Genomic DNA, 23,426 nt, shown 5'->3' on the forward strand with positions numbered 1-23,426 from the left:
AAGATAAAAAAAATTGAAAAAGTAAAATAAATAGAGTTCCACCTCTCTCATTCCTTCACTATTAATGTCCATAAATTTCGTTTCATTTCCTGTCTCATTGGCCGTGGCTCAAACGATGTCGACGGTTAGAATAGAGCCCCTTCTCCACTACTATCGCAGAGAAAAACCCAGCTACCGTTCTCCATCGAAGTCATTCAAGCTCATCTCTTTGAATGCTTTGCCTAAGAAGCTGGTCTACAATGGCCGGAGCTTCTGCAATTTCCAGCCTCCCACTCCCAGGGCTCTCACTCTCAGAGCTGCCTCTACCGACGCAGCTACAGTCGAGACCTTTGAATCCACCGACCTCTTCTTCAAGGAGACCTTTCCTCTCAAGCGGACTGAAGTGGTTTGAGCTTTTCCTTTCTGGGTCGTCGTCTTTTTCTGTTGGTTTGTCGAATCTGTTTGTATTGTATTCGGGGAAAATAAACTATTGAGATTGAATTTGAAAATACGCAAGAAAAGAGACTGTTGAGCTTGAATTTGAAGCTCTGCAATTTCTATTGATGAACAGTGTTTCCAAAGCTGGAAACTTGTAGTGGTGTTCGTTTATTTCTTATAAATTTCCTCTGTTTTCTCGGCGACCATACAGAGCGTCAAGTTTTATTTCTGAGTTTAGCGATGTCTTATTTAGTCTACTTGAACTTGTAGGTAGAGGGGAAGATCTTTGTCCGATTAGATCATGGGAAGAATGCCAAGAATTGGATGCTGACCGTTGGTTGTAGTCTTCCTGGAAAATGGGTTCTTCACTGGGGAGTTTCTTATGTTGACGACGTTGGCAGGTAAAGCTTCGACTTAATGTTAGATTGCAATTACTCTCTCTCTCTCTCTCTCTCTCTCTCTCTCTCTCCATGGTGTTATGCTAATCTCATAATAACTTAAAGAATGCATATTTATTTTTTGCAGTGAATGGGATCAACCTCCTAGTGAAATGAGGCCACCTGGTTCAATTCCCATCAAGGTATGTATTGGGTTCTTAAGTTTGATTGCGGAGCTCCGTTCAATATGAATTTGAAATAGATGTGGAATTTCAGGACTATGCAATAGATACACCCTTGAATAAATCAGCGTTGCCCGTAGGAGGTGATCAATCTCATGAAGTGAAGATTGATGTTAAACCCAACAGTGCAATTGCAGCGATAAATTTTGTTCTCAAGGTTCTAATTTTCAACTATTAACAGTTGAGAATTTCGTCCCTTTATGTTAGATATGCAGGCTGTTATAATGTTATGCATCTTTTAGTGAGAATTTCTGCCCTTGTTGGGGGGTTTTGGTGGTGCAGGATGAAGAAACTGGTGCTTGGTATCAGCATAGAGGGAGAGATTTTAGAGTGCCTCTTGTGGACTACCTGCAAGAGGATGACAATGTGGTTGGAGCAAAATGGGGCTTGGGCGCATGGCCAGGTTGTCAAAGCCATTCTATTCTCTGGTCTACTTGATTTATTTTGTTCGTAATACTGTTGGATCTTTTACACTTGCAGCCTGAACCAATTTGTGATTTTCCAAGAAATGGTGTAACAAAATCCTGGAGGAGTGATGAATGTCCTAGTAAAACATAAGAGTGAAACTGACTCCCTTGTTTCTATACATCTTTAAAAAAAAAATTGAGGACAGGACCCACTTTCAAAACAGACTAGTAAGGTCAATATGTATAAATGATTCCTTGTCTAGTTATTCTTGTAGTTATATACTGAAATGGAAAGCAGGTGTTGTTTAGTAGCATGAATTCTTCCTGAATTTATCTAGCGTGAATTTATGTCAATGCCAATAGTTAAGCCAAGTGGCTGTCTCGCAGTCACTGCTACTAAGTTTTAGAGCCCAAACATGCCCACTCTTGTCGGCTGTGGAGGTGGGTTATGGGTGGTTGGATTATGATCTTCAGTTTTTCTCCAGAGTTATCCAACTTGAGCTGAAAGAAAGTTGCTTGTCTCCTTTTCAATTCTAGGAGCTTTGGGAAAGCTATCAAATGTGTTTGTCAAAGCAGAATCATCGCACTCCAAAGATCAAGATAGCAGCAATGAATCCAGAGATCCTCAACAGAAAACTAGGCGTGTAGAAGAGTTCTATGAAGAACTGCCTATTGCAAAAGAAATTGCTGTGAATAATTCAGCAACTGTTTCTGTAAGGAAGTGCCCCGAGACAGCTAAGAATCTTCTATGCTTAGAAACAGATTTGCCTGATCATGTTGTTGTTCACTGGGGAGTTTGTAGAGATGATTCTAAAAGATGGGAAATTCCAGCTGCCCCACATCCACCAGAAACAGTAGTATTCAAGGACAAGGCTTTGCGGACTCGATTACAGGTTTCTATGACCTTTTCTTTTCTTTTTTATTCCCTCCCCTTTCTCATGCGATTATTTCTTGACGGCTTTGCTATTAGTTTTTTTTTTTTTTTTGGGGTAATATAACATTGAATATATGTATACCTCTTTTAGATACTATCACAATGTTACTATTCTAATTACGGGATCACTGTTAATTTCTTTCTGTTTTTTTAAATTTTAGATTTTTGCTCAAAGAAACAATTTCTAATACTTTTGCAGGACAGCATAATAACTGGAGATCAAGGAGTTGAGTGCAAGTTTGTGCTCACTTGATCATGCACAAATTTGTGCCTTTTAAATTTCTACTTAAATTACTAATTAGGTCATCATCTTTGAAGATCATGAAACTCATGCTACATTGTTAGTTTTAGTTAACTCTTCAGGCATACAAATACCTTTGTGATGGTTGGAGCATGATTTTGAACAATGGAGACGTGGGATTGTTTTTGAGAGCATTTATATGATCAAAACCCAATCGGAAGATTTTGTTAGCAGTTCAGTGCACACATACTTGGTGTACATTATTTAGATGATAGAGAAATGGTGAATGTTCTGGCTATAATCATCTTCATGCTTGCAATTGTTTGGTTAATCATTAATCTTAAATTTACTGTCATTATACTATATGTTCTTCTCCAGAAAAAAACTTTAAAATCAAGGTTTCCTAGTTGTGTTGTGCCTACTTGAGAAATTTTCAATTAAGCTGATCAATAATGGATTATTTTCTAGATCAATTTTGTTATTTTCATTGGTATCCTTTTTTTGTTTGGTCGAATTCTCATGGGTATCCTGTGTGCAGCAAAAAGAGGGTGGAAAAGGATGTTGGGCATTGTTTACTTTGGAAGAAGGACTCGCAGGATTTCTTTTTGTTTTCAAACTAAATGAAAGTACGTGGTTGAAATGTGCGGGCAATGACTTCTACATCCCTCTGTCCAGCTCAAATCACTCAGTTGCTCTACCAAGAGAGGTTCCATCTGAAGATGCAAAGGTACCTGACAGTAGTACAGAAGCAGTTCAAGAAAAAAAAATTACTGCATATACCAATGGAATAATAAATGAAATAAGGAACTTGGTGAGTGACATTTCCTCTGAGAAGAATCAAAAGACAAAGTCCAAAGAAGCACAAGAAAGCATTCTTCAAGAAATAGAAAAATTGGCTTCCGAAGCCTATAGTATCTTCCGAAGCACTGTTCCAACTTTCACAGAGGAAGCAATTTCAGAGACTGAAGAATTGAAAGCCCCCGCCAAAATATGCTCAGGGACAGGCACAGGTTTTGAAATATTGTGCCAAGGTTTTAACTGGGAATCTCATAAAACTAGAAGATGGTACATGGAACTCCAAAGTAAAGCTGCAGAATTATCTTCACTAGGTTTCACTGTGATTTGGTTACCACCCCCTACAGACTCTGTGTCACCTGAAGGGTACATGCCGAAGGATTTATATAATCTGAACTCCAGGTACCATATCTTAAATTCATAATGCACATAATAATTTTGTCATGGTCTTCATAGTTCACTCCAAATAATTGAGCTAGCTCTGTTCTGCTTTCACTTTGATTACTATTTTCACTTGTATTTTTCAAAAATTTATAACTATTTTTGTAACATCTCTTGAAAAAAAAACTTGTAGTTTGGCATACCTCTGCTTGCTTGGTTTATGCGCATTCTGATCAACATACCAATCACTTGTTGAACCTTAAGGTTTCATTCTTTATCATTTATGGGAATGGTAGTAAATTTCCTTTTATTTGGTTCAGAGGGTTACTTTTCTTTTCTAGTCTTCATATTGAACTTTCATATCAGAAATGCTAGTTAGTATCATTGTATAGAGTATACTGTAAAAACTAAAAAGTACTGATTGCTGCTGTCTCACACTTCTCAGATATGGAAATATTGACGAACTAAAGGAGACTGTGAGGACATTCCATAAAGTCGGTATAAAAGTTCTTGGAGATGCTGTGCTGAACCACCGTTGTGCAGAATATCAGAATCAAAATGGTATTTGGAATATCTTTGGTGGTCGTTTAAATTGGGATGATCGTGCAGTTGTTGCCGACGATCCACATTTTCAGGTATTTATTTTTTCTTCCACATTTTCAGTTCTTTAATTTTTCTGTGCCCGTCTTAATTTCATTTCTAGAATGTTCATGGGTATGCTCAGAAAGAGACATGATATTTAGTTTATTTCATGTGCTCACATGTGTACATGTGATACCGTAGTTTATGAACTTGTTAGCATGTGATACTGCGGTTTATTTCATGTGCATAGATGTGCTCATGTGATACGGTAGAATATGACCTTGCTAGCGTGTGACAATCATACAAAGTAACCTTAAATTCGTTTCTGCAATGTTCACGGTGCTCAGCATTACAAGGGATAAACATAGTGCATTTACGGTCCAAATCGACCAAATGGTGACCCTAAATTCGTATTTGATTTCAATAATATGAATAATGAAAGGAACTCTTTACTGGAACATGTTACCTGTTCTTTAGACTATCTTCTTCAGTCCCCTTTTCTTCACATGTATAGTTAAAAAACTGATTGTCTAGGTCTGTTCATTTTATGGTTGATTGGATACTAATTTCGGAAAGTATTTTGTAATCTCTATAGGTTACTAAAAGTAATATAGAATAAATGTGATATGTGGGAAGAAGAAATTATATTACTTCTAGATTTGTATTAGACTACTTTTGTTAAAGGGGTAAAAAGTGTGAAGCTTGCAGCTTATGGAATTGCCTTCGTATGTCTATCATATGTGCAGAGTGAATGTTTATATGCCAAAGTTTGCCTATTACGTTATCTTGGTGACATTTTGTATGCAGTATGTTTTGAGATTGGTGAAAATGCCTTCTTTCTGTTATACAGGGCAGGGGCAATAAAAGTAGTGGGGAGTGTTTTCATGCTGCTCCAAACATTGATCATTCACAAGATTTTGTGAGGAAGGATATCAAAGAATGGTTACACTGGCTAAGGTTATTAGTCTGGACTATTTACTCCATTTCCTAAGATGTTCTTATTATTTGAGAATTCAACTTAAGATTTGTATCGCACTATCACTAAACACAAATACTGTATGTAAAAGAGAAATGCACATCCTAGAAACTAAAAAGTAGATCCTGAAGCTAGATCATCTCTCTGTTATAGGACGTGTGTAAGTTCGGGCACATTCACATGCTTGATCATAGACTTGAGTTATTGTGCTATGGAAATTAGAGTAGAGGTCATAGTACCTTCAAGGGGTGTCTCATAGCATTTCTCGGGATTTTCCGTAGAGCAAGTCCTAGTTGCCACCTAGCCTTTGAGACCCTTTGTTCTTTTGAGAAATAAATGCACTGATGTCTTCTTGAGTGGGTTCATGGTCTTTTGAGTTTAAAGGCAGTCTGTTAAAGGTTTCATTGATGGTATAAACTTACATTGTTTTTATTTTGACGAGAAAAATGTAGTATACTTTTACTGGTTGTCTTTTCTTTCCATGGGGCCTTTTTATGTTTTCTAGTGAATTGCTTCTAATTTGGGTTTTCCAACAAGCAATTGCTTCTTTTCATACTTCTCCTTTTCTTGAATTGAATATTTCAAGAGTTCTTGAGATGAGGTTGTCTTATGCATTTCTTATACATATGCTGACGTACAATATCAGTTTGGCCTTTGCATTTAATATTTATGGACGTTCCTTCAAAAATTATGGACTTGTTATATTTTATCGTATTGAAGTGCATTTCCCTTATGCTGTATATGTTGAAAGTTTACTCTAGCATTTTGATGTAAATGTATGAGTGACTGTCACAGGGAAGAAATTGGGTATGACGGATGGAGGCTTGATTTTGTTAGAGGATTTTGGGGTGGTTATGTCAAGGACTACATAGATTCTACTGAGCCCTACTTTGCTGTAGGCGAGTATTGGGATTCCCTATGTTATACATACGGTGAAATGGATCACAATCAAGATGCACACAGGCAGAGAATTGTTGATTGGATCAATGCTACTAATGGAACTGCTGGTGCATTTGATGTCACAACAAAAGGGATTCTCCATGCAGTAAGTGTTCATCTTTGTAATTTTAAATTGCAACTGCCAAATTTGTTCTCAATTGGTCCCTATAGTACACCACAGTGGTATCAGATGGGCTTGTATTGATTCATAGGTTTATGTTAATTTTATTTTTCTTCATACTATAGTGTTGACTTGTGTGTTGAATTTTAGCATCCATTTAGTGGGTGCCGCATTATCAGGCATTATAGTAAAATATTGCTTATAGTTTTTGGCAAAATTCTGGTTGTTCCATAAGAAGCAGTATCACCTAGTGGCAAACCATGTTTCTAAATAAAAGAAAAAGGGCTTTTGAGAGTGCTCACCTACTTAGAAAGGACATAGTTTGCACCTCAAGTATTGGCCTAAAGTTAGCATTTTAAGTGGTACATAATACTCAAATGCGTATATGTGATATGATCAACTATATTAGCTTGTTTTCCTTTTATAATCTTATTCTGTTTGATGTCCAGTCAAGAGGTTCAGTAACTGTTCTGAAGAATGATATGCTTTTGGATACACTGGCCATTGTCTATAAACTATAGTTATTTGCTTTCCATCTTTCCATGTTTGTATGATACTTTTGTTCACATAGAATATATTTTGTAGGCACTGGAAAAATGTGAGTATTGGCGATTATCAGATCAGAAGGGAAAGCCTCCAGGGGTTCTTGGATGGTGGCCATCTCGTGCTGTCACTTTCATAGAGAATCACGATACTGGTTCTACTCAGGTTTTAACTTCTTTGCTCTTGAATCCCGTTATTTTCTAGCCAAGAGAAATATTGATCTGTCCCTATCGGACAGCTGAGGGTAAAATCCACCTACCTCCAACAGCCCGTATCAGATTCAAGCTTGGGTAGGACATTGATCTAAATTTTACCTTTTAACATGATACAATCCAATTGAGAATGAAGGCAACTACACTGAATTGCTTTCCCTAAATAAGGGGCAACTTTTATTTGTAGATGACATTCATGAGAAATCCTGTAGATCATTTCAAAAATTTTTGTTGTTTTAAGACCTCTTTGCTAGAAAACTTAAAGTTCACTACCTGGGTTTGAAATGGGCCCTTCCATATGAGCTCTTCCCAAGTGATGGAATTGGTCTCTTTTACATTCTGGATGGATCACCATATATCTTGAGTTATCTCTTGCTCCTCCAACCTTCCTTTCAGGAATTCAGATAAGTGGAGAGCAGAGAGTAGTGTTTGGACCTTTCTATAGTGTTATCGTTACTTTTGATATTTTAGGAGTAACCAGCTACAAATTTTTACTTTCATTCTTTCCTTTTGAAGGGTCATTGGAGGTTTCCACATGATAAAGAAATGCAAGGATATGCTTACATTCTGACTCATCCAGGAACCCCAACAGTTTTCTATGACCACATTTTCTCTCACTACCATTCTGAAATTAAAGCTCTACTCTCTCTGAGAAACCGGAACAAGCTCAACTGTCGGAGTAGAGTAAGTATCAATAACCAAGTTGTAGGCTTCATTCACTTTCAAACTAGATGTCTGTTTCCGTTCTTCTGTGGAACATATTATCAAAGCATCGATTTGATTTTTCATTTTACAATATAGGTTAAAATTACCAAGGCAGAAAGAGACGTGTATGCAGCCATCATTGATGAAAAGGTTGCTGTAAAAATCGGACCAGGTCACTACGAACCCCCAAGTGGACCTCAAAGATGGTCTAAATGTGCGGAGGGCAGAGACTACAAGGTCTGGGAAGCATCATAACTTTGTCCACAACGATATTATGTAGCTATGAGTATATAAAAGTTGATTGCAGGATGATTCAATAAGGAAGTTCCCATATTTTACATCTAAGCAAATCAAAGGGTGCCAAGATAGAATAATATGTACTTCTCTCTGGAGGTCTGGCTGAGAACCTTGAATTGAAGTTTTCTTGCCATGCATTTCCGTAGTTCAAGGGATTGTCAAAGCTCAACAGACGATCGGAAAGACCTGCTTTCAGCAATAGAAAATTGCAGCCAGTCGGCTAGGTGTGGAAGTGGTGAGCATGTTTTAGGTTTAAAAGGGCAGTGTTTCCATCATATAGACTATTGATATTTATTGTGATTCCTTCTATGCAAAAACATGTTCTAGTGTATATTCCATTAATGTGTAAACAAGTTATTGTTCATTGATTAATTAATAAAGCAATGTTTTTAACTAAAAATGTTTTAATTGCAAGAAGCTTGTAGCTCAAGAGGTTAAGAGTATACTCATGTCCATGAGGTCCTAGGTTTGATTCCCTCCTCAATATCGCTTGTATATAAAATATTTTAAAAAACTCATAACGTTTTAATTAGTGCATCACGAAAAAACTTTTTTGTAATGGGAACACAATGACACGTGGGATAACTTCCATGTGTCATTGTGTTATTGGCCGAGGATACCAAGAAGTGTTATCCCCATTGCATGAGAGTTTCTCTCTATGGACACTGAGCCGACCATAACAGTTTTATTTCAACTTATAAACTATAGTACTCCTTGAAACTTCAGTCAAATCTCATTTTACCCATTCCCCCCAAAGTTAAAGTGGCCCACTTAACCCTCTTGATTGTGGTTTTGTATTCCACTTTACCCCTCATCATTAACGCTATCCAGAAGACAGTCAAAATGCTGACGTGGTAGGATCATTATGGTAAAAGCACACACGGTGGCCAATTACTGAGTATAATCAGCGTCCTACGTGGCAAAGTGTTCCCCACATGCTTTTAAAATCGAAATCTAAGTAGCTGAGTTCGTAGATTTGGCCAAACGAAGAAGCTTCTAAGTCGAAAAAATTTGGGGATTAGGGTTTAGAGTGTATAATCGAAGAGAGAGAGAGAGAGAGAGAGAGAGAATCTAATAAGGAGCAAATATTGCAGAAGAATCGAAATCTTGGGAGAAGTGCGAATATCTGAGAGACTGAAGAAAACAATGACTATATCGAGAGAAAAAGGAGGTTCTCAACGCGAGTATGGTAAGTGGCCATTCTTTTCTGACGTGGAATCGATGAAAGCAAGAGACTTACAGAGTGCGGTCCAGGTTTAAGCTTCTTCATTGTCTGCTTGCTTTGTTAGGTCCAGTCCAAAGGCGTTGAGTTTGAAAAGTCTGGAATTAAATATTGTTGTGGTCCCCTATGTCTTGATGTTATGTTTTTGTTGTTTACTAGTTGTTTAAAGGTTCTTTTAGTGCTTTTTTTTTTTTTTTGTCAACAAAGATATCATAAAAGCCAACCGGCAAAGGCCCAAAGGGGAGCCAAACCCAACCAAACAAACAGGACAGACACACCAAACCAAAGAACTAAAAACAAGCCAAAAGAACAAAACAAGTGAAAAGCCACACAACAGAAGATTAAGCACCAAGCGGAGGGCAAGGAAGACCATCCCGAGATAAAATATGAACTAGAGAGGATGGAGGTCGCACAAAGCCACGACTCCAAGCACATCCCCTTCCTGGCAAGCGAGGCAACGACATCCGCAGACCGGTTCGCTTCACGGGGCACCCATGCCCAATTCAGATTTGTGAAAGAGGCTTTAAGAAACCTAATATCCTTAAGGATAGGATACAACTCCCAATTAGAGGAAGAAACATCCCCCAGAACAGAATTAATAGCCACTTGAGAATCAGATTCCACCACAACATTAACCAAATTCAACTCTTTAGCTCTCAAAAGACCATGTTTCAGGGCCAAAACTTCAGCCATAAGTGGAGATTGGGCCCGCACCTGAGCAGCAAGACCCCCAATACAAGAACCAGCAATCTTCCGAATAATAACTCCAACTCCAGCCATAGCAGAACCAGACTTCCAAGAACCATCAGTATTAATCTTAACATAAGAAGAAATGGGGGGTAGCCAATGAGAAGGATGAGGAGAAGAAATCTGAATAGGCATACCCACAGACCCAAGAACTGGCTTCTTGGTAACATTCCAAAATTCCGACACAGCCAAACAAGCACGAGATCTAGTAGCTGCAGGCACAATTGGGATATCATTGTAAACAAATTTACATCGAGCCTTCCAAATATGCCAACAAGTGAAAGCAACAACTGACAAAATCCACCTAGAATTGGGTGAAAACATACTCTCCCCTCTCAAGAGACTGCCCAACCATCTATCCAAAGAAGTAAAATTTTGCAAATCCATGCGATAGCCAATTGCACTTCCAAACCAAACACACGCTGTCCAAGGACAAAGGACCAGCATATGTTCAATTGATTCAGGACTCTCCAAACAAATAGGACATAAATGCGAAGTGGACAACCTACGCTTATAGAGATTTAAGAAGGAAGGGAGAATATTAGAGACCGCTCGCCAAAGAAACTGTTTCACTTTTGGAAGGGTTTTGGACTCCCAAATGATCTTCCAAGTATCAAGAGAAATGGTATGTGAAGATTGAGCATTAGCCAAGGGACACCTGATGTTTTGATTCACAATCCAATTATAGCCCGACTTCACAGTAAAGTTACCAGACTTGACCCATGGCCAAACCAGCCGGTCACCAGAAACAGACCCCCGATCGGAATAGCCGAAATAGCATTAAGCTCATGTTGGGAGATAAGATGAGCAATGGGTAACAAATTCCAAACTCCATGATTCCAATCAATTAACTCACACACCTTGACAGGAGCATCCACAGGAACAGGGAGACAAGGTCGCAAATAACCACCTGGGATACCTGGGATCCATTTATCAGCCCAAATTGAGGTAGAAGATCCATTTAGAATCTGCCAATGAGCTCCAGAAAGAATGATATCCCGTCTCACTAGAATGCTTGACCAAGCCCACGAAGCACGGCCTCCTTTTTGAGCCTCCAAAAAGCTGCAATCAGGAAAATATAAACCTTTAAGAATTTGGACCCATAAGGCACCCGGGTTGCAAATAATCCTCCAGGCTTGCCTAGCAAGCATAGCATCATTGAAATAACCTAGGTTTTTGAACCCCATCCCTCCAGCTGCCTTAGATAAACCCATCAGCTCCCAACGCTTCCAATGAATTTTATTTCCCCATACTGAATTATTACCCCACCAGAAATTAGCAATAAGTGAATCAATTTCATGACATAGAGTAATTGGTAGTTTGAAACACGACATGGGGTAAGAAGGGATAGCAAACAGAACAGCCTTTATCAAAGTCTCCTTACCAGCTTGTGATAAATGTTTTTGCTTCCAACCTTGGACTTTCCCCAAAATGAGCTCTTTAATATAATTAAGAGCCTCTTTCTTAGACCTTCCCCAAATAGTAGGTAAACCTATATATTTCCCAGGATTGTCCGCTTCTTTGACCCCAAAAATCCAACATAAATCCCAGGATTGTGTGTGAATGTTGCTCCATCTATGTTTACTGGCAGTTTGGTTGTTGTGTTCTCCTTTTTAAACTGTACATATGACTAGGCAGTGGTTAAAGTGTGTTTTTTAATGTTCTGTTGTGCATATGACAAAGGAATAATCACATTTGAAGTACACCATGGAAGTATAATGGTAAAGTCTCCAAACCTCAATGAGTGATAGTTTTATGTGTGGGGGGAGAAGGGGGCGCGCAAGAGGGGTTTGTTGATTATTTGGATTAGTGTCTTGTGAACTACATAAATTTTTTAGAGATATATGGGTATGCAAAAAAGCTTGGCTACCATGACCAAGTGGTTGTGACATGGATACAAAGTGGTAAGAAAGTGTGCATAGATAGTGATGCTCAACTACTTTAATGGTGTCATTTGGTGCCTCATAGCTTTGAAAGAGTGATTGTAATTTACTTGGAACACTCCACTGTTATTGATGTGGATGAAACTACAGTGGCTTGGAGCGAGAGGGGTCCTAGTTGTTAGATATATGCCCTAGAAGCCAGTATAAAAATGGAATATTCTAAGAATATAATATAATTAATATAATCAAAGGGGAGTGAATGTTACTCTAAGATACATAATGTACATAAGGTAACAAGTCCATGGATAAAGATATGAATGGAAAGCAGTCTAAAGAAGTTAGATTCATGAAACCTTTCCATCATAGAAGTATCATATCCTAAAAAGTTCATGGTCATAGGATCACCAATTGGAAAATAGTGAACCGCAAAGACTAGTACATGCTATGTCTCCTCAAATAGGAGGATGACTAGTCTCAAGTCATTCGTGTAAAGACACTGAGACATGTGTGTAGGTGCTCTATAGAGATGCAGTTCACTGAATGCGATCAACTCAAGAATTCTTGTATGGAAGTCTTACTCACAAGTGTCAAACAAATAATTCTAAAGTGCGATAATGCAAATTAGTCCTTAGACTTGAGACATCATAGTTATCTTGTGTATGAGTTGTTTATTTTTTAGAACACTATACAGTCGTATCAAAAGGATGTGACTTAAAGGTGTTCTTGAGGATACTCATCATATGCACAGAGGCATGTGAACGTACAGTAAGAAATCTCTACTCTTAGTAAGAAGAGAGAATACTATAAAGATATTATTCGTTGAATCTTTGGCCAAAGTACAATATAAGAATTGAAACAAGAATGTTTGCAATTGCATCCAAGTAAATCATATAACCTATTGATGTCATAAATCATATAACCTATTGATGTCATGTTAGGGATTTGACACGAGTTAACCATATCCTAACAACAACAAGACATAGAGTATTGCATTGTTCTCAAAATGAATTCTATTTAGCTTGGGTAGCCATGACAGACTGCTAGGTGTCACTCATGGTTTGTGGAAGCTCTGTAAGGACTAATTACAATTAGTTTTTGCCAATAGGAAGAATTGTATAGAGGGACACGATTTACATTCGGTTTAGAAGTAATCATTCTTCCCTACAGCCTCGCTAATAAGAACCTATAAGGTCGCACACCGAAAAGGTATGGATCGAGAATTGAAAAGAGAATAAATGATTTTGTAGCTTGGTCAAAGTCAAAGTCAAAGTCAAAGTCAAGGTCAAAAGTCAAAGTTAAAGGTCAAACCATTGACCTGAGACTTGACGTGGTCAACACAAGGTTGACTAGGACCAATGCTAATTAGACAAGTTAGTGATGTAATTAGTTAAGTCATTAAATCAATTAAACTAATTAGATTAGCTTAATGAATTAATTAAAGTTATGGAACTTTAGTTTTGGTCCTATATGACTTAAATATTTATAGGAAAATGGACCTAATAGACTTAGGCAAAGTGTGACACATTATAAGAATAATGTGATAGATCAAAGTAGCCCAAAAAGAATAAGGAAGAGGAGGGTGCGGTACATGGGGTCTCTAAGGGCACATGTGTGACAATATGTATATATATAATCATAGTTATAGCACAACACCTCCTTAGGGTTTCAAGTTTGGCATTTAGGAAGAGAGGAAAACATCAAACCTCTTCCTTAGTCTCCCTTGGTCGGCCACCATAGAGGAAGTAAAGGCTAGCACCCACATTCTCCTCTTGGTTCCTTATTCTCCTATTCTCATTCTACCTTAGTGAAGATACTCTGGAGAGGCATAACTTTATTGTGCCTATTTGGAGAATAAGATGGAGAATCAACAACTAAAGGACCATTCCCTCTACTTGAATACCATCATTGGATTCAAAATTCGCTCTAAGGGTAATTAAGCTCACTTCCTACATTCTCTTTAATATGTGATATTAGTGTCAAAGGTGCAAACTTTCATAGACCTATAAAGATTGGGACCTAAGTTGAGACTTGTATGAATCTCTAGCTATTTTCTTGCTTCCGTTTTATTTGATTTCATATTTGATATGCATAGGCTAGATGATTTGTTCTCTCATATATTCACGGGGTTATAGAAATCCCTACACCTAATTTTCCCTTCACTATTGCAAGAAACCTACTGTTGAATTTGAACAAGAAGATGAGAGTGATGAACAATCTAGTTATGAGGGTATGTATGAGGAGGATGAGGATGATGAAGAGGCTATAAATGTGAAGGATGAGGGTTATGAAAAGGCTATAAATGTAAAGGATGAGGGTGATGACATTGTTGTTAATGAGGCTAAAGAAAGATGAAGAAATTTTTATCTGGGTATAGCACCTTCAATCCTCAAAATGGTGGTAAGTAAATTTTGTTTTTGGGGTTCAGAAACCCTTTTATCGAAAAAAAGAAGAAGAGAGAGTATTGTAAATTGTGGTCCACTTGAGCTGCTTAGATTTCGATTTTAAAAGCATGTGGGGTTCACTTTGCCAAGTAGACTATGCTTAGCAATTGGCCACCGTGTGTGCTTGTACCATAATGACCTTGCCACGTCAGCATTTTTGACAGTGTTTTGGATGGCGTTAACAATGGGGGGTAAAGTGGAACACAAAACCACGATCAAGGGGGTTAAGTGAGTCACTTTAACTTTGGGGAGGAGTTAAAGTAAGATTTGACTGAAGTTTTAGGGGGTACAGTAAATACGCTTTTTATTTATTTATTTTAATTTTAATTTATTATTTTCTTTAAGGAACAAATATGACTAATTTAATTCGACCTCAACCCTCAATGAGAAATCTTTATGAGTGCGATGGTCATGTGGTTGTAGGAAAGTTAGGGTGAATTTTAGTAATTTTCCCTTTTCCTGGTTGAATTAGAGTTTGATGGCTAGCTTTTTGATTGAAGCTGTCAACTCAAAGTCCATATCAAAGAAGAAAAGAAAGAAGTTACGAATATTTTTTAATAGTAAATTGAGCTTAGACCCATAAAATTATTATTATTATTTTTTTTTTTTGAGGTCCTTTCCTATTGAAAGGGGCGATAGCATATTAAACTCACACACACAACACAGATGCTAGGACTCGAACCCAGGACCTTGCCTGAGGGAGTAAATACTCCAAACCACTACACTAGTGAGTCCTTTGCCCATAAAATTTATTTTAAATCACCTACAACCCATCCCTTTATTTTTCTATTTAAAATATCCAATTTTTTAAAATAATATTCGATGACTAGGATTCAACTAAGCAAGTTACCTAATATAACTTAAAATATGATTTATTGTATTTTTCGGATTCCAAAACTACCTTTATTTATAAGTTAATGTGTTATGGAGGGTTGATGATGCACGTTGAATTTGGAAAGATCTCCAAATGGTTGTAATGGATGTAGGAATTAATTTATAAACTTATTTGAAATTAAATATTAAATTCAACATTAATGTAGTAGTAATCTATAGGTTATTAACGTTTTGGTTTATTTAATAAAAAAAATTATGTTGTTTTCCTTTTATGAATTATACGACTAGTAATCTATTTTATTATAGTTTTATGAATAATAGTGTACATTCTAATTATGTTGAAAAATAATTTGATAATCTATTTATTGTTTGTTTTTTGAAAAACATTTTTCTCTAAATAATGTACCTATTTTTTTTCTCTAATAATGTATACCTATTAAAAAAATTTACCTAGTATAATGAACTTATTTTTTTTTTCTTCTAAATAATGCACCTATTTTTAATTTATAAAAAATGTGCATAAATTTCAATTATACAACATATCGATTTTCTACAAATTATTGTGTACCTATTTTTAATTTATAAAAAATGTACTGAAATTTCAATTACAAATTTAATTGACCTAGTTTATTTTTTATTTTTTTGGTAAATAATATACCTATATTTTTATAGGTATATATTTTATTTTTATTTTTCATATGTAGATTATTGGATATGTAATTTACATATATATATATATATATATATATATATGGTTTGCAATTTGGGGGCCATGTGTTAGAGGGAATGGCAACCAAAAGAAATAGAGTGATTGATATGCCATTAATAGGAAGTTTTAATTACAATTATGACAGTTAATGAAATACTTGGAATAAATTATAAATAAAATATGAAGTCTAATGGTAAACGATGTAAAAACATAGGAATACTATGACCTCTTATATCCTACTGGTCGTTTAAGTTTGAAATTGAGTTTTACACATAGATTTATAGAATGATGGATATATGTCTAGAAAATAGAAATTGTAGGAACCTATATTGGATAAGCACTATTTCTAAAAATGGACTCCGCTTTTCACTGTGAACCGTAGCTTGGAAGTGGTTCCCCAAACTTCCCGCCATATCTCCCATCATCACTGGCAAATCCTCCATAGTTGCCTTAAGTATTTAAACACCCCCACCTTGAAGAATTATCCCAGGCCAAGCAAACCAAAAGGTATCCGATTAAACCCATTTTGATTCTCTTGTGGGTTCAATCTGTTTGGCTTGGGTTGGTCGCCTAGCTCCAAAGGCTAGCCCTCGAGTTAACCTTGGCCTCTCCCACCCGCCCAAGTACGTACCAGTTTGTTCCTCGCAAAGGGAACCAAAAACAAAACACAAAAACAATGGCAAAATTATTTAACTCATATATCCTTCTCTTCTTCTTTTTCTTATCCTTTGCTGCAATTATTGCCAATGCCGAAAGTGATCAACCTCAACAATTAGATGAGTATTGGAAAAAACGAGCTGAGCAAGCCGAAAACTACACCATGGAATCTTACGAACCAAATCCTCAGAGAGTCACCGACGAGTTCAATGCTCAAGTTGGCGAGTAGGTCTTCTTCATCAATTAATTTCCTTCATCACAATATACATCGTTTCAATATGCATGCAAGTTTCTTTTACATTACATAAATTTTCGTATCAAATTTCGTGGCTTAAATTTTGCATGCATGCAGGCTTATAATGGGGAAAAACGAGACAAGAAGGAACTTGAAGGGCCAAAAGAAATATGTTGGTCCATGCAAGGTAACCAACACAATTGACTCCTGCTGGAGGTGTGACCCTAACTGGGCCAACAACCGCATGAAGATCGTGGACTGTATCCAAGGCTTCGGTCGCAAGACCACCGGGGGTAAAGGCGGACCTATTTATGTCGTGACTGATCCCTCAGATGGCGACTTGGTAAACCCTAGACCGGGAACCCTGCGTCACGCCGTGATTCAAAAAGGGCCTCTTTGGATCACCTTTGCACGCAACATGGTGATTAGGCTGCAGCAAGAGCTGATGGTGGCCAGTGACAAGACCATTGATGGTAGGGGAGCCAATGTTAACATATTTGACGGTGCTGGCATTACCATCCAGTTTGTGAGGAATGTGATCATCACCAACCTTCACATCAAACAAATTAAGGCCAAAGAAGGTGGAATTATCAGAGACTCCGTCGACCATTTTGGTCAGAGGACCAAGAGTGATGGTGATGGCATCTCCATCTTCGGCTCCTCCAACATTTGGATTGACCACGTTTCCATGGAAAATTGCACAGATGGGCTCATAGACGCCATCATGGGTTCCACCGGTATCACCATCTCCAACTGCCACTTCACTAAGCACAATGAGGTACGTACAAACCCTAACTTATAACATACACTCTCTCTCTCTCTCTCTCTCTCTCTCTCTCTCTATATATATATATATATATATATATATATATAGTAGATGTGTGTTCGTGGATATATATATATTAAAATTTTGATATGCAGGTGCTGTTGTTCGGTGCCAGCAACAGCTACACTCAAGACAAGATGATGCAAATTACTGTGGCCTTCAACCACTTTGGTAAGGGTTTGGTGCAGAGGATGCCAAGGTGCCGGCACGGATTCTTCCACGTGGTGAACAACGACTACACCCACTGGCTCATGTATGCCATTGGTGGCAGCATGAACCCTACCATCATCAGCCAGGGTAACAGGTTCATTGCTGGTTTAAACTCCGCCACCAAAGAGGTAATTTTTCTTGTATAATATTTGTACCATCTCAACTAATCAACCGCCTTATAAGGTCTTAATTATTTTTCTAATAGCGTTTGCCGCGTGTATTAAAAAAATGGTAGCCTAGATGGTCAGACGAGATAGTTAGTTACTGATTGGTTGTGACTAAATATATGATTAGGTGACGAAGAGGGAGTATACGGCAGAAGCGGAGTGGAAGAATTGGCTTTGGAAATCTGAGGGAGATTTGTTTATGAATGGAGCATTCTTTGTTGAATCTGGGAGCCCAGCCAATTTGCGCGCAGACAAGCTTGATATGATTCCCTTCAAGCCCGGTACCTACGTCACAAAAATGACTAAGTTTGCCGGCGCTCTTGACTGCTTTGTGGGCAAACCATGTTAGACAGAGCGCTTTAATTTTTCCTGTTGTACATTCCTGCATGCAAACGGAGGATGAGAAAGAAGCCTACTCTTCCGTCTTCACCAACAGAAGAAAAAGAGGAGTTGTATTCTATTATACAAAACGTTACTCTCTTTTTTTTTTCTTCTTTTTTTTTGGTTTGTTTGGGAAACACTTACCCGCATATTTCCTTTTCTTAATTAAATTAGAATGTATCTTCAGAACTACAAAATAAGAACACGTACGTGCTATTTTTTGAAATTTAAATAATTTCAGCTTAACCGCATGACAAGTGTTTTAAAATAGCATCTGGAATGATCGCACTGTCCAAAACTACTTCTTAACTAAAGGAGAGTGCCAGGATTGCGTGAATGAAGGTGCAGAGTCAGCTAGCATATAAGTATTACCCGACTATCAATCTTTACCCCCAACCAATTATTATGCATCCTTTCTTGTCTAATTTTTACTATTATTATTCATTACTTTTACAAAGAGTCTAGTTACATTAATCGTAACAAGAAGAAGAATTCACTACATAGTCAACAATAATAAATTTAAATATATATATATATTTTAATATAAGTGATGGTCTAAACTATTCTAAATTAATCTAATTTCTAGAAGAGGACTCGAACTTTGGTGCAAGCGGATGGGTTCACTGCCGTGGCCAATTGAACCCACGTATGCAATTCTAATCAATTATTTGTTTGCACGTTAATCAACATTAATAGTAAGGTGCAATACATACTAGACACTACTGCTGTTCGTGCAAATTTCCTCCCTTAGAATATTTGGAGAAGATCCTTGCGTCTCTTGAATGAACTCTTTTAAGAACCCTACAAAATCAATGGTGGTCAGTTGGGGAACACCGGTGTGGTGTTGGTCAAGAGCCCACTACTAGAAAAACGGCCATTACCCATTGATTATCTAGATTAAAAAAACATAAAAGTAGCTTTTGAATTTTGTTTAGAAACTAAGGCCCGTTTGGTAACATTTTAAGGGGTTGTTTTCATTTTCAGAGAACAAAAATGAGGCAAAAACACGTTCGGTGGCCCAAAAACAGAAAACATTGAGAATGTTTTTATAAAATGAAAACAAGTTCATGTGTACTTGTAAAAAATAGAAAACAAGTTGTTTTCATTCTCGTGGGAAACGTTTTCATAAAAACAACTCACATATTATTATTTCAAATTGTATTAGTAGACACGTTTTCGTTGTTTTTATTTTCTGAAGAAGTTTTCTAATTAATCTACCAGACACATTTTATTTCCTGAAAATGCAAATTCGTTTTCTTGTTTTCATTTTCTGAAAATATTCTAAAAAAACATTCTCCGAAAACGTTACCAAACGGGCCCTAATTCTCCCACCATACCTATTAAAAGTATTTGGGATAGACACTAGAAATAAAGTGATTTTCATTTTCTTCCTTTCATATTTGGCCCTTTTATCAGAATCAATTTGTCAAACAAACTCGGCTCTACTCACAAATCAGCCAAACAAGCTTGGCTGGATCCCCTTTTTTGTTTGCAAAGTGGCTTGCCTCCCCTTCACTCAGCCGCCTTGGCGTTTTGCCTTCAATTGGATACTGACTTGATTTTCTAGTCTCTTCCATTTATTAACTTTTTTCCTACAAAAACTAATGTTTAATAGTGAAACACCATAATTAGAACTATGAAAAACCTTATTGGCGGCATAAGTACTATTTCCTGCTGATTTCAAAATACAAAATTTCAAATAGGCGGGAGAATGTCTCTATAAACTAGAGAACCTTTAGTTTGGTATGTACAAACAGATCTCGATTCTTTGCATTTAGGTTTTGTGCATTTACTCATATTTAGTTTCATCTCAACAATTACAACAATTACCCGTATAGCCACATGCCTTAATTTTAGTTGATCTTTTTTATATATTATCAAAACTGATGGCTAACTCCGTTACCTTACCACTTTTACCAGTACTTTGGCTCCCAATCCATCACCACACAACTGCATTCGTTCTTTTTTAATTTTCTGAGAAGTTTAATTCAATGAATTTGTGAGCTCGGAGCATCATATGTCTGAATAAAATTTAGTGTCGTTGGCTTTGTTTACTGGAAGTTGGGGGTTGGATTCAATCAATTCTAATTTAATCCCAACTTCCCCATCTGTTTTCCAAATTATTTTGTAGCAGATTTTGTGTTTTTAAAAAAAATTCAGATTTGAGTGTCCCACCTCCATTAGCTTGTTGGGTTTAAGCATTGTCTCTTTCTTTCTCCTTTTTGTCATTGTTGAAGGTTTCTGGTCATTTTCGACCCAAAAAAAAGAGAGTTATGGGCACATGTGGAAACTAGAATACGAGGGTTGTGCAATGGATTAATCAATTGCCTCTTTTCCTGCCATTAGAACATAGTTAGTAGTCCATGTTTTCCTGTAAGTCGGAGGAATAAAAAGCAAAGAAACCAGCAACAATTGAAAAAGAAGACGACAAGCAGAAAAACATTAACATCGTAAATAACATTAAAGTTAAGATAGCTGATGTGGCTTGTGTTGGAAAGTAATCAATACCTGATTTTACGGGAACTAGAATAGGAAAATCTTCTTTGTAATTGTTTTACTTTTCCTAAAATTGATGTACAATTCTTTTTCTAGTTAGAGCCATTCCAGCGGAAGGGCCCAGCCCGAGGCGAGGGGAAAAAAAAAAAAAAAATTTCGTTCCACCGCCTAGCCCAAGCCCGGGGGGGTGTGGGACCTACCAACTCGGGCCAGCCCGAAGGCGAGACGAGCCCGAGCTCCAGCCCGCGGTCGCTGACGTCAGCTAGCGCGTTTCAAAATTTTTTACCGTTGGCGCGCACGTGCAATGCACGCGCCAACGGTAAAAAAATTTGAACCAGCGCGCGTTGACGTCAGCGCGACGCCAGCTCCAAAGGGAAGTAGCCACGTGTCGCCTCCCCAGCCCTCCGATCAGCATCTCCGAATCCATCCTACGGCTGAGGCTTTTTTGGGCAATAAAAAAATGAAAAAAAATCGTAAATTTTTTAAAAATTCTAAAAAATTCTGATTTTTTTTTTTTCTTCTATAAATACCTATCAATACCCTTCACTTTCAACACCAATCCTCATACATTTCATTATACTTCTACTATTATTCACTCTTTACTCAACATTTTCCTCTTTTTCATCTAGTATTTTGATTTCATATTTTTATGGCTTCTTCTATCGAAACCGGAGGGGCTTGGAGCACCATGGAAGATGTTTCCTTGTGTGAGGCTTGGCTCCAAATTTGTCATTGTCCCGTGTCCAGCAATGAGATGAAATTTTTTCATATGTGGAAAAAAATTCATGCCGAATTTTGTGAAAAAATTCCGGGGTCTACTCGTACGGAGATGACATTATCCAGTAGGTGAAAAATTCTCAATAAAGAGTTGGGAAAATGGAGAGATGCCCTAGCAAAAGCGATGGACAACTATAGAAGCGGGGAAAATCGTACTAACGAGGTAAGTATTTTATAATTTTTGTTTTATTAAGTTTAATATCCTAATATATATATTTTGTTAATATTGCTTGCATTTTCAATATTTTTGTTAATATTTCTTGCATTTTAAATATTTTGTTCATATTTCTTGCATTATCAATATTTTGTTAATATTTCTTGCAATTTAAATATTTTGTTAATATTTCTTGCATTTTCAATATTTTGTTAATATTTCTTGCATTTTCAATATGTTGTTAATATTTCTTGCATTTCCAATTGTTTCTTAATTTTCTTGCACTTCTAATTTATTTGTAAGGTTAATTGCATTTCCATTATTATTTTTTTTGTTACTTGCATATCCAATATATTTTAAATATTTATTGCATTTCCATTTTTTTTGTTAAATAGATGATTCAAGCACAAATGTGGTTCGGTGCAACCGGGGGTGGCAAAAAAAGTTTCAACCATCATGAATGTTGGGAGGTGGTGAAATATTGCAAACGCTTCATAATTATTCCGACGGGTCCGGACCGTTGTGTTAAACGAGACGCCACTCCGTGATTCAATGACATCGGATTCACCTCTCGATTCTCCTATGAGTCAAGACTCACCCATCGAAAAGGAGCCGAGGCCCATTGGCCGAAAGGCCGCGAAGGCAAAGAAAGCGGGTAATTCAAGCAATAATAATTCACAATTTTTGGAGGAAATTGCAAGGCAAAACGACATAAGAATAGAAATGGAGCAAAAACGCCAAGATAACGAGTTGGCCCTTCAAGCTGAGTATGCACGAGAAAGGGAGTATTTGCACAAAAAAGATATGGACAAGACGGATCGGGAAACCATGGCGATGGATACAAGTCATATGTCCCCTGAAACAAAACAATTTTGGAAGCTAGAACGAAGGGATGTTATGAGAAGAAGACTTTTTCGGGATGATGGGCCTAGCAACACGGATTGGTTAAATGATGGAAACCATTAAATTAGTTAGCATACCTTTTATGTATTTGTATTTTTCATGTTTTCTATTAAAGTTGTTGTAATTCATGTATTTTATTTTAGTAGTAGTAATTCGTAATGACTTGTATTACATTTCGTTATTTAATAAACAAAGCATTCAATAAATTACCTTTTTATTCAACATATTCCATACTTCAAACAAAACATAAAAAAAAATAAAAATAAAGTACAAACAAGGCACAATAATAATAACCAACCACAACCAAACCATAATAAATAAAAATACAACACAACCTAACCATAACTAAATAAAACATAACCAAAGCATCTATGCTCCATCATTCATCTTCATTGCCTTTCACCGCCCATAGATGCTCCATCAAGTGAACTTGACGCATTTCATGAATATACGAAGATTGCATCTCTGTATATCGATCTATCATTCGGGTCATCAAATGACCATCCCTCACCAACGGTTCCGGCTCAAACGGTTCTCCACTTGGCCCCATGGGCCTTTCATAAATCCGTGTCAAGGCCGTGTTCATTGGATCCGGTTCGTAGACCTCTAAAGCAT

The 23,426-nt window shown here is 37.1% G+C and overlaps 2 protein-coding genes across 3 annotated transcripts; both read left to right on the forward strand.

The window, feature by feature from the left end:
- The first annotated feature begins 57 nt into the window (after positions 1-57).
- On the forward strand, positions 58-8,569 carry LOC117628143 (alpha-amylase 3, chloroplastic). Of its 2 annotated transcripts, XM_034360523.1 has the most exons (13): positions 59-385; positions 688-818; positions 943-997; positions 1,071-1,193; positions 1,319-1,439; positions 1,981-2,336; positions 3,157-3,815; positions 4,240-4,429; positions 5,227-5,333; positions 6,148-6,397; positions 6,998-7,120; positions 7,684-7,851; positions 7,969-8,569. In XM_034360523.1, exons 1-13 carry the CDS (start codon positions 65-67, stop codon positions 8,125-8,127), a joined length of 2,763 nt encoding a protein of 920 aa, XP_034216414.1. In that variant the 5' UTR covers positions 59-64; the 3' UTR covers positions 8,128-8,569. The 2 variants fall into 2 exon arrangements, with proteins under 2 accessions (XP_034216423.1, XP_034216414.1); XM_034360532.1 differs by lacking the exon at positions 6,998-7,120 and having other exon boundaries at positions 58-385.
- A 7,928-nt stretch (positions 8,570-16,497) lies between these two features.
- LOC117616200 (pectate lyase-like) lies at positions 16,498-18,713 on the forward strand. The gene is made up of 4 exons (XM_034345442.1): positions 16,498-16,887; positions 17,015-17,675; positions 17,819-18,061; positions 18,228-18,713. The coding sequence occupies exons 1-4, from the start codon at positions 16,682-16,684 to the stop codon at positions 18,447-18,449; spliced, it is 1,332 nt and encodes a 443-aa protein (XP_034201333.1). The 5' UTR covers positions 16,498-16,681; the 3' UTR covers positions 18,450-18,713.
- The last annotated feature ends 4,713 nt before the right edge of the window (positions 18,714-23,426 follow it).

The sequence above is a fragment of the Prunus dulcis genome, chromosome 1 (assembly GCF_902201215.1).
Source record: "Prunus dulcis chromosome 1, ALMONDv2, whole genome shotgun sequence".
NCBI classification, from domain to species: domain Eukaryota; kingdom Viridiplantae; phylum Streptophyta; class Magnoliopsida; order Rosales; family Rosaceae; genus Prunus; species Prunus dulcis.

What these genes read in the sequence shown, in the direction of transcription:
- LOC117628143 (XM_034360523.1), top strand. Translation starts at nt 65, where the DNA reads ATGTCCATAAATTTCGTTTCATTTCCTGTCTCATTGGCCGTGGCTCAA. An exon ending in CTCTCAAGCGGACTGAAGTG is followed by an intron (nt 386 to 687) that starts GTTTGAGCTTTT and finishes TTGAACTTGTAG; the next exon opens with GTAGAGGGGAAGATCTTTGT. An exon ending in GGGCTTGGGCGCATGGCCAG is followed by an intron (nt 1,440 to 1,980) that starts GTTGTCAAAGCC and finishes TTTCAATTCTAG; the next exon opens with GAGCTTTGGGAAAGCTATCA.
- LOC117616200 (XM_034345442.1), top strand. Translation starts at nt 16,682, where the DNA reads ATGGCAAAATTATTTAACTCATATATCCTTCTCTTCTTCTTTTTCTTA. An exon ending in TTCAATGCTCAAGTTGGCGA is followed by an intron (nt 16,888 to 17,014) that starts GTAGGTCTTCTT and finishes GCATGCATGCAG; the next exon opens with GCTTATAATGGGGAAAAACG. An exon ending in TAAACTCCGCCACCAAAGAG is followed by an intron (nt 18,062 to 18,227) that starts GTAATTTTTCTT and finishes ATATATGATTAG; the next exon opens with GTGACGAAGAGGGAGTATAC.